Genomic DNA, 10,784 nt, shown 5'->3' on the forward strand with positions numbered 1-10,784 from the left:
AGAGGCAGAGACATAGACAGAGGGAGAGGCAGGCTCCATGCACTGGGAGCCCGACGTGGGATTCGATCCTGGGTCTCCAGGATCGCGCCCTGGGCCAAAGGCAGGCGCCAAACCGCTGCGCCACCCAGGGATCCCTCAAAACAGGTTTTTAAATCAGCTGGCATTAAAATATTAGAATAGAAATCATAATAACTGCTAAATGCCATGGTATCACTGTTAACCAGTACTAGCCAGAGAATTAGAGAAGTAAAAATATTAGAGAAGTGAGACTTTCAGACCAAGATGAGAAAAAAAAAGTTTGGATAAAATTTAAAGTACTCATGGATAATGAAACAATTGAATTGATGGAATAGTCCTTCTCCAAAATGGAGCCTATAATTGGTAAGTAGACTCTTTCATCTGCATGCAATTCTCTGGAGAGAGGAAGGAAGGAAGGAAGGAAGGAAGGAAGGAAGGAAGGAAGGGAGGGAGGGAGGGAGGGAGGGAGGGAGGGAGGGAGGGAGGGAGGGAGGGAGGAAGGAAGGAAAGGAAAGGAAAGGAAATCGTTGTCAGGGAGTCCTTGGCTTCTCATTTCTTAGGGGATCTCTCAAGTGCATTGGCCTCCTTCACATGAAGGAAGGTGAAAGCAGACTTGAACGTGCCATCGCCACTCTGTTGCGAAAAGCAGAGGAATGTAGCCCACAGAAAACCACAAAGTCCAGTGTAAGCTGTCCTCCAGTGAACAGGAACCAGGCTGAAGTTGGTGAGCTGAAACAGAAAGAAAGAGTGTGCCAGGGCTCCGTGTCAACCACAGCCTTGATTTAGCATTCCAAGGAGTTGGAGACTCACCTGCACAAAAGGCCAGTACACCAGACCGCTCTGAAATACAGAAAAACTCCATTAGAATGCCTTGTAATCCCACAAGAAACAATCCCACTGCTCATTCTATGAGAGATGAAGAAATACCAGGTGGAGAGAACCCAGAGGTGATATTGTATTTCAGGCTAAGCGGATTAAATCAGACTGCTTAAAGTCTCTCAAGTAGAAGAGGGTGGGAGCTGTGCAAAGAGCTTTTAGGTATGAGACGATTATATTAGTCAAATGTACAGGTGCGGAATGAAAAGGCTACCAGAATCAGTACCAGTTCTGTTAAACAGCCGCTTTCAAAATAACATATACCAAAAAAAAAACACAAAAAACATATACGTACGCTGTGGTTTTCCTGTTAGCCCAAGCAAATGCTGCAGGAATGTATTTATAAGAGGATCATCAATAAAGTTTTAAATTGATCATTTTTTATTGGATGATTTGTTAATAATATCTTCTACTGGGGTGCCCAAGTGGCTCATCAAATAAGCATCTGCCTTTGGCTCAGGTCATGATCCCAGGGTCCTGGGATTGAGCCCCATGTTGGGCTCCCTGCTCAGCGAGGAGCCTGCTCCTCCCCCTCCCCCCTGTTCTCTCCCCTTGTTCTCTCTTGCTCGCTCTCTTTCTCTCAAATAAATAAAATCTTTAAAAATAATATCAATAATATCTTCTACTATTTCGTGCAATGAGAGCCAGGGGTGACTCTAATTTTATCTAAAATGTTTGTTTTTGGGCAGCCCGGGTGACTCAGCGGTTTAGCACTGACTTCAGCCCAGGGCCTGATCCTGGAGACCCGGGATCGAGTCCCACATCGGGCTTCCTGCATGGAGCCTGCTTCCTGTGTCTCTACTTCTCTCTGTGTGTCTCTCATGAATAAATAAATAAAATCTTTTTAAAAATAAAATAAATAAAATGTTTTATTTTTTTATTAAAAAAATGTGAGACAAATAACATATACTATTTCCTGCTGTAGAATAAGTTTAGCTGACGTTCTTGCATATTACAAAATGTCTCCAAAAAGGGAATGCTTTGCTGTCGTCGTCGTTGTTGGTTTTAGGGGGAGGGGAAACAGAACTGTATTCTTCAAAAATATTAGTGTTGTAATAGATAAAACAAGGCCAAGGAAATACAATTAATGGAGACTAAAGAGACCTGGCAACTAAATGCACTACCTGACCCTAGGCTGGATCCTGGGCCAGAAGGAAAAAGAAATGCTAGAGAGACCATCAGGTAGTCAATTGACAAACATGGCAGAGGATGGTGGATGAGATCAAAAGATTATTACTTTTGTTAAATGTACTGAAGTTGCTAACTCTGCTGTAGTTATACAAAAGAACACACTTAGGGGCACTTGGGAGGCTCAGTGGTTGAACATCTGCCTTTGGTTCAGGGCGTGATCCTGAGGTCCTGGAATCAAGTCCCGCATCTGGAGGGAGCCTGCTTCTGTGTCTGCCTGTGTCTCTGCCTCTGTCTCTCTGTGTCTTTCATGAATAAATAAATAAAATCTTTAAAAAAAGAACACACTTATTCTTAGAAAATAGATCAAGTATCTAGGGCAAAGGGTAATTCTGTGTGTAACTTACTCTCAAATGCTTCGGAGAAACAGACAGAAAGGTGGATGGAGAGATAGATCGAGCCAAGAAAAAATAAAAGAAACAGGCAAACTGTTAACTATGGGTAAAGGGTATTCACTGAACTATTCTTGTTACTTTTTCATCAGTTTGAAATTATTTCCAAATTAAAGTTTTTAAAAACTATAATAGAGACAGATGTAACATCAGACAAATTTCTAAGAGGTAATTTACCTAAGCTCCCCCCCACCACCTTGTGGCTGGTGAAAAGAGACAGAAATTTCATGCCATCTGCACAAAAACCAACCAACCAACCAACCAACCAACCAACCAAAAAGTACTACCTACATGTAAATAACAAATAAAGTAGGAATGTCCTTTCTACCTTCATCCAAAGAACTTGGATTGGGCAGGGTCTTGATTCCAAGCAATTCTATTCTCACTCATACGAGTGGGCTTGGGCTACAAAAAAAGCCTTTTGTGACAGATTCTTTTTTTTTTTTTTTTTTAAGATTGTACTTATTTATTTGAGAGAGAGACAGACAGACAGAAACAGTGACCAGGATAGCACAAGCAAAGAGGAGAGGGAGAACCAGGCTCCCCTCTGAGCAGGGAGCCTGATGTGGGGCTGGACCCTAGGACCCCAGGATCGTGACCTGAGCCGCAGGCAGATGCTTAACCAACTGAGCCACCCAGGCACCCCTCGCGACAAATTGTCTTCTTATCTTTCAATTCCTAATGTTTGTGCTCCTGGTTTCATTGATCAAGATTGACTTGAGAGCCTGGTTTGAACCCAGTTTCTTCCATATCTAATATCCCTAGCTCTAGCTGCTTTCTCCTGTCACTATTACTGATGTTCAGGATCTTCGGTATGGTATTTAACACTCAACAAAGGTGGCCTGTGTGTCTTCATTAAGGGAGGGGGATCTGAAGCATCTCCAAATCCCTGCTTAAAGCCTCTTGCTTTCCCAATTCTTGCTTGCTTAAAAAAAAAAAAAAAAAAGTTAAACGTATATCCTCCATAGGATCCATGATATACTGGGAAAACGTGTTCCTTTTTTCAAAATCAAGCAGAAGAAAATTATACTTGGATGTCGCATTGGACTCACAACTTCCGCCCCAAGAGAAGTTATCGAGTTCTGAACACACTTTCTGCTTAAAGGAAGAAGAAACTGTCCCTGAGCATGTGGCTTGCACGCTCCCTACCATCCACTTCCAACCACCAAGTGGGCAATGCTGATTCTGGAGCTCAGTGTAACTCAGTAGAAGATTCCAGAAGCAGGACGGGCGATAGCCAGGTGTGGGTTGGCACTGCTTCTGATAGGGAATTAAGTACATGTGAAGCCCAAGGCCAGTCTGTGTACATTCTGCAATCCTGAAAATTCACTCCATTGGGATTAGTAAATCAAACATCCTCTAGGCCAGAGATGGAAAGCACCCCTGAATTTGCCAGGCCTTATGGATACTGCTCAATAAATCTTAATTGAATGAGTTAATAAATATTTGTTGGACTGGGTTGTGTATATTTGCATTGAGCAAACAGTACAACAGGTGACTTACTTCAAGCCTAGAAGTAATCTTGGGAAACATTATCCTTCACACAGACTGAGCAGAATGTACACCTGGGAACATATGCTCCAAATGGGAATGATTCCATTAACCACTCAGATTCTACTTTTCCTATTTTGCAGTAATCTCTTTGGCTCCAAAATGCACTAAATGAACTGTAATCACTAACAAGAGTAACCTTAAAAAAACAGGAATTGTGTGAACGTCGACTAAAACTCAGAGACACTCATGTATGACACCCTTAAAGCCTCTTCTCATTTCTCTTTCAAAACAAATTTAAGGGGCACCTGGGTGGCTCAGTAGTTGAGCATCTGCCTTCAGCTCATGTCATGATCCCAGGGTCCTGGGATCTGAGTCCTGCATCAGGCTCCTTGCAAGGAGCCTGTTTTCCCCCCTGCCTGTGTCTCTGCCTCTCTCTGTGTGTCTCTCACGAATAAATAAAATCTTTAAAAAAAAATTTAGATCTCTTCATCAAAATATTGTTCCTTTGTGCCAACCCACTGGAGCCCTAAATTAAGAATAGCTTCCTTAGGGCTCCTGGGTGGCTCAGTCAGTTAAGTGTCTGCCTTCAGCTCAGGTCATGATCTGGGGGTCCTGGAAGAGCCCTGTGCTGGGCTTTCTGCTCAGCAGGGAGCCTGCTTCTCCCTCTCCTTCTGCTTGCTTCTCCCTCTCCCTCACCCTGCTTGTGCACACTCTCTCTCTCAGATAAATAAATAAACCTTAAAAAAAAAGAATAGTTTTCTTAAAATGTATTTAAAGTTACAAATATACTAAAAGATCTTGATTACCTTTTCAAAAGTCTGTCTTACCTTGTATGTATTCCAAAATTTCTTTTTCAGGTCCAAAAATATATCATCCTTTTCCTGGAGAATACTCATACCTATTTGTAAAAACAGGCACCACAAGGATTTTGCAAGACTCAGTAGGAAGAACACTGTATAACAGTTCAAGTTTTCTCTTTCAATATGCAAAGTACCCACCAGTATGTATCTTTTATTCATTATATCCCTTCTGATCCAACAGTGAAAACAACATGAACTCCATTCTAAAACTAGATAAATCTTTTTAAAATATATATGGAATTTAAAAAATAAAACCAGATAAATCTTAAAGGAATGATAAATATGAAGTGAAAATAGCAGAGTATAAACATAATAGCAGAAAGATAGCTAATAGGTATATATATATGTATACCATATACATATACCATATATATATATACACATATATATACCATATATATACACCATATATATATAGATATATAGATATGTAGTAAGAGAACCCACAGCATTCAGATAGGGCAATTGGTGACTTCTCTGCCTTCCAAACTTTTTGTAAAATGTTTAACATTTTTTAAAATGTTTTAAAATGTTTTAACATTTTAAATGTTAAAATGTTTTAAAATGTTTAACATTTTAAATGTTTAAAAATGTTTAGCATTTTAAAAATTTAGGGTCGCCTGGATGGCTTAGTCTGTTAAATGTTTGTCTTTGGCTCAGGACATGATCCCGTGGTCCTGGGATTGAGCCCCCACTGGGCTCCCAACTCATCAGAGTCTGCTTCTCCCTCTGCCTCTGCCCCTCCCCCTGGCTTGTGCTCTAGCTCATTCTCAATATCTCTCTCTCTCTCATGAATAAATAAAGCCTTTAAGTAAATAAATAAAATTTTAGACACTTAATTTCCTTCTTTTTAAAGAATAAAAAAAGGCTGATGGACCTCCTGGGTATTCCGGCAACTATAAAGTTCCCATCAGCATTCTAATCAGAATTATTCTAATCAGAATTTGAAAGCAGAACACCAATTCAGCCTTTCTAAAAACATTCTGAAAACTTTGCATGTTCAACAACCCTGAAAAGAAATTCAGGGAGCAAAGACAAAAATCCTCCTATTTTAGGAAGGAGTAAAAATAAAAGTGCTTTAAAAAGTCTCCTTCAAATCCGATTAGGAGGAAGGGGAAACGAGGGTTTTTTTAGTTAAATGCAAGGGATTCTGAGAACAGGATTTATAAGAATCCCCAGGCGTATATTGGTAATATCGGGTTCTACTTACCAAGCACTAATTAAGCACTAAGCACTTTCTGTGCCTTATTTCATTTGACCACCCCCCTCCCCCATACAATCCGCTGAGGTTGGGAGTTACAGAGGCGGAAATGAGCTCTGGGAGGTTAATACCGGACCAAGTCCTACTGAGGTACGGATTCTGAGCCAGACCTCTCCATCACAATCTGAGATCCCCAAGGCGGCCCCAGCACAAAAGATCACCTGATATAGGCAATTTCTAGGTTGGAAGTTCCTTGAACAAACATCCAACCCATCCAGTCCCCCCCTTCGCTTTCACAGGAGGAGAGGGAAATCGGGCCAGAAATCTAAAAGCAAAACAAAGCAGCCATCTGGGTAGGAATCCGTGTTCTGGGAGCCTCAGACTTAAATCACAATGCTCCGGGAGCTGGGTTCCTGCAGCATCTTTCTGGCTTACAGACATACGGACAACATTCAAGATGAACATCACAGCATGGATTATGTTGTTTTGGGGCAAGTCACTGAACCCCCTTTGAGACTGTGTTCTTATCTGTAACACAAGAATAGCAAAGAGTGCCTGCCTCACTGGGTTGTTGGAGGATTAAAATGGGAACCTGGGGGCACCTAGGTGGCTCAGTGGTTGGGCGTCTGCCTTTGGCTCAGGTCATGATCAGGTCCTAGGATCAAGTCCCACATCAGGCTCCCTGCAGGGAGCCTGCTTCTCCCTCTGCCCATGTCTCTGTCTCTCTCTCTATGTGTCTCTCATGAATAAATAAACAAAAATTTTTAAAAATAAATAAATAAAATAAAACAGGAAACTGGTTCCTCGAGGTCCAGCCCCTAGGTCCCAACTCCTTCACTGGAGTTCAAGGCAATTGCAGTCATGGGCATGAGGAGCCTCTTTGCAGATATGCCCCCGAAGTCACACATCTTGGGACCAGGCACCCGACAGCCATGGCTCCCAGGTCCTTTATTTTACTGACCCCACTGACCGCATCATCCATGTGGTCCGGCTGAGACCACAACAGGCAACCAGGTTCTTCATACTTTCTGAGGGGTTGATGAGGAAAGGAACCAGATCTGGATCCCCAAAATAAGATCCACAGGGCAGTGTAGGTTTCTTCAAGGTGCTGAGTGACACCCACCCCCCACCCCCACCCCCATGACCTGGTTTAGAAGGCACTGGCAGCCAATGAAAAGATCATCTTTGGGTAGGGGGAGGATATGTTATCCCCAATGCCAGGGTCAGGCCCAGAGCCCTTGGATTTTCTTGAGGAATTGGTGACAGTCCCCCACCCTTCTCCTTTACTGGCTATGGAAACTGCTAGGAGGATGGAGGCTACAGAGCCCCTCCCATTGTTTTTGGTCTGTAAGGCCCTAAGGAAGCTTCCCAAAGTCAGATCTTTAGGTCTCAGGGTGATTTTCAGAGGAAGGGCCTCCCAGACTTTTCACAGGCGAGAGTTCTCCAAGGCAGGGTCCAAGGTCCACTCACATTTTCTTGGCTTTTCATAGACCGGACGGGACCCCCAATGGAAAATCTTGTTACCAAAGCAGGACTAAGGCCTTGAGCATGAGTTTTCTGGGGGAATCTGTTCCTACCTCCGGTTGCACCTGCTCTGCTCCCGGAGTCCCGCAGCAGCCCCGCGGCGCACTTGGTCGGTGTGTTAGAAAGGAGTGTGCGCCCCTGGTAAGGAGGCCCGTCGCCCCAGGCTCGGATTTTCCCAGGAGCAGGACAGGCCTGTCCCACAACTGGGTCACAGGGGTTGCAGCCTCCAGGGCCACTGGCTGTGATCTTGACGTTCATGTGGACCTTTTTCAGGGGGGGAATGGACCTCCCCTCCAGCTCTGCCTCCCTCCAGTTCTAGCTGATGCCCCGGGCCCCCACCAAGCATGCACGACCACCGCAGCGTCCCAACCGTGGTCCTGGCCCCTGGCTCCCTCCTAGGCGCCACCTCTCAACTTCTCCTACTTACTCCCTGGTTGCCACACTTCTCAGCTCTTGCACCTGGACCCCCAGCTCCGCCCCTGCAGTCCTGCGCGCATCCCCACCCCCACCCCGACCCCATGGCTTGGTTCCAGCCCTGGGCGCCCCCACCCCCCCAGCCCCTGGCTCTCCCGCTCCATCCCCGCCCCGGGCCCCTCACCTGCATAGAAGGCCGAGACGGCCACCGGCCCGCCGATCGCCTGGTCGCACAGCACCTTGGCCAGCACCGCGCGCGGCGCACGGCCCGGCAGCGCGCGCTCCAGCAGGCGCAGCCACACGTAGTTGAAGTTGCCGTGGAAGGTCACGGCCACGGTGGCCACGCGCCGCGTCTGCTGCCAGTCGGCCGGAGCGCCCCGTAGCCGTTGCTGCAGCGCGTCTCCGGCGGAGAAGAGCGCCGCGTAGAGCAGCACGTTGGTGGGCCACGGGTAGCGCCGGGCCGCGCGCAGCAGCGCCCGCCACCAGCCAGCCATGCCCATGGGGGGGGTGGGGGGGTGCCCAGCGACCGCGGCGCCAGCTCCCCGGGCCACGCCCGCCCGCGCCCGGCCCTGCGCGCAGCCTCCGCCACCTGCACCTGTCCTCGCGGATGCTCCCGAGCCATTGGGCGCCCCGCGCACACCCAGTCCGCGCGCTCCAATCCCGTGGCCGCGGGGCCGAGCCTTGGAAACGCGGGCCGGTGCACCGAATGCGGGATCCGTTTCCCTGAAATGTCCAGAGCAGGCTCGTGCATCGACAGAAAGTAGGCTAGCGCTTGTCGGAGGCTGTGGGGTGGGGGTGGGGGTAGGGGTGGGGGTTGGGGTTGGGGTGGGGGGGATGCGAAGTGACTTGGGTGTGCGCTTCTTTGGCCTGTGATTATATCTCAAAAAAAAAAAAAAAAGTTGAAAGAGATGGGAAGACAAGGGGTGAAGGAAGAAGGGATACCAAAACCCAGTTACCAAGAGGACGGTGTAATGTTAATGTGCAAACAAGTCACCCTTTCAATGCACACAACACGCTGTTGGGTCGCTTAGGAGACAAATCCAGAAGTTCACATGTGAAGCCTTTTCTGAACGGGAGCTCCCGTAAGGTAAGAGGGGGGTACCTACTGCCTTCTCTTCAGTGTGGGACTCACTGAATATTGCCTCGCAAAACATGCTGGGCTCCCAGGCAGTGTCCCAGAAGGAGGGGGTCACTGGGGACCCCAGCCCCAGATAACCATCTCAGCCCTCCTTGCTTCTTTTCCTCCTTCCTTGTTTTTAATTTCTTCATTGACACATCCAAGCCCATCCTCATTCTCTGTCTCTTTCTCTCTTCTATTCAGCTACCCTCTTTTTTTTAAGATTTTATTTATTCATCATAGACATAGAGAAAGAGAGAGAGAGAGAGAAAGAAGGCAGAGACACAGGCAGAGGGAGAAGCAGGCCCCATTCCAGGAGGCCGACGCAAGACTCCATCCTGGGACTCCAGGATCGCGCCCTGGGCCAAAGGCAGGCACCAAACCGCTGAGCCACCCAGGGATCCCCCAGCTACCCTCTTTTATTTCATTTTAATTTTTTAAAGATTTAGTTTATTTGAGAGCAAGAGAAAGAGAGAGCTCAGAATGGCACGGGAGGGCCAGAAGGAGAAGGAGAGAATAGGGTGCCCCTCGTTTTAATTTGTTTTAATTTTAACTCTTCATTTCGAGATGATTCCAGACTTAGAAAAAAAAAGTTGCAAAAGTAGTACGGAGTTCCCATACAGGCATACCCAAGCTTCCCCAAATACTGACATCTTGCATAATAACCATAGTACAATGATCAAAACCAGACACTAATCGCTGATGTAATACTATTACCTAATCTACAGACCTTATTCAAATTGTTGCCAGTTGTCCCACTAAAGTCCTTTTTTCCAGTCTGGCCTCCAGTCTGGCATCCTGGTCTGGATCATTTTGCATTGCACTGAATTATTATGTTATCTATGGTCTTAGTCTCCACTCTAGGGAGCTGGGGTTATTTTGCAGACTTCCTCCACTTGACCTCCTTATTGTTATGGGCTGAATTATATGCCTCCCCAAATTCATATGTTGGAGCCCTAACCCCCAGGATCCCAGGATGTGACTGCTTTGGAGATAGGGCCTTTAAAGAGGTGATTGGATAATGATAGGATGGGACCAAGCAAGCTGACTGGTGTCCTAATAAGGAGAGGGAATTTGGGGATGCCTGGGTGGCTCAGCGGTTGAGCATCTGCCTTCGGCTCAGGGCGTGATCCTGGGGTCCTGGGATCGAGTCCTGCATCGGGCTCCCCACAGGGAGCCTGCTTCTCCCTCTGCCTGTGTCTCTCCCCTCTATCTCTCTGTTTGTCTCTCATGAATAAATAAATAAAATATTTTTAAAAAAGGAAGAAAAGGAGGGAATTTGGACACGCACAAAGAAGCACCCGGGCAGTGCATGCACAGAGGAAAGGTAGTGTGGGGACACAGTGAGAAGGAGGCCACCTGCAAGCCAAGAAGAGAAGCCTCCGGAGAAATCAGCTCAGCTGACACCTAGACCTTGGACTTCCAGCCTTCTGAACTGTGAGAAAATAAATTTATTTTTTAACCCACCTAGTCTGTTGTTTTTTATTCTGGCAGCCCTAGCTGACTAATAACACCCATTCTCTTCAATTCTTGGAAATCTGCCAATTTTTGTGGTCTTTGACCCTTTCTTCTTGCTTCAAGTCAACAGCCAGGCATCCCACACCCCTGCCCCCCCCTCATTCTATTGGCAATCATTTCTGACTCTGACCTGCCTGTCTCCCTCTTAGAAGGACCTTTGTGATTACATTCAGCCCAACTGG

The 10,784-nt window shown here is 46.4% G+C and overlaps 1 protein-coding gene across 3 annotated transcripts; it reads right to left on the reverse strand.

The window, feature by feature from the left end:
• Window positions 1–493: 493 nt before the first annotated feature.
• On the reverse strand, window positions 494–8,474 carry MPV17L (MPV17 mitochondrial inner membrane protein like). 3 transcript variants are annotated; one of them, XM_038540281.1, is made up of 4 exons: window positions 8,152–8,474; window positions 4,796–4,866; window positions 829–858; window positions 494–747 (listed from the first exon to the last, which is right to left on the reverse strand). In XM_038540281.1, exons 1-4 carry the CDS (start codon window positions 8,465–8,467, stop codon window positions 568–570), a joined length of 597 nt encoding a protein of 198 aa, XP_038396209.1. In that variant the 5' UTR covers window positions 8,468–8,474; the 3' UTR covers window positions 494–567. The 3 variants fall into 3 exon arrangements, with proteins under 3 accessions (XP_038396209.1, XP_038396210.1, XP_038396211.1); XM_038540282.1 differs by lacking the exon at window positions 8,152–8,474 and adding an exon at window positions 7,607–7,988; XM_038540283.1 differs by lacking the exon at window positions 4,796–4,866.
• Window positions 8,475–10,784: the final 2,310 nt, after the last annotated feature.

This window comes from Canis lupus, chromosome 6 (genome assembly GCF_011100685.1).
Source record: "Canis lupus familiaris isolate Mischka breed German Shepherd chromosome 6, alternate assembly UU_Cfam_GSD_1.0, whole genome shotgun sequence".
NCBI classification, from domain to species: Eukaryota; Metazoa; Chordata; class Mammalia; order Carnivora; family Canidae; genus Canis; species Canis lupus.

Coding starts and splice junctions, on each gene's coding strand:
- MPV17L (XM_038540281.1), bottom strand. CDS start 8,467: ATGGGCATGGCTGGCTGGTGGCGGGCGCTGCTGCGCGCGGCCCGGCGC. Junction 4,867..8,151: donor CGTCTCGGCCTTCTATGCAG/GTGAGGGGCCCG, acceptor TTTTACAAATAG/GTATGAGTATTCTCCAGGAA. Junction 748..828: donor TGTACTGGCCTTTTGTGCAG/GTGAGTCTCCAA, acceptor TTTCTGTTTCAG/CTCACCAACTTCAGCCTGGT.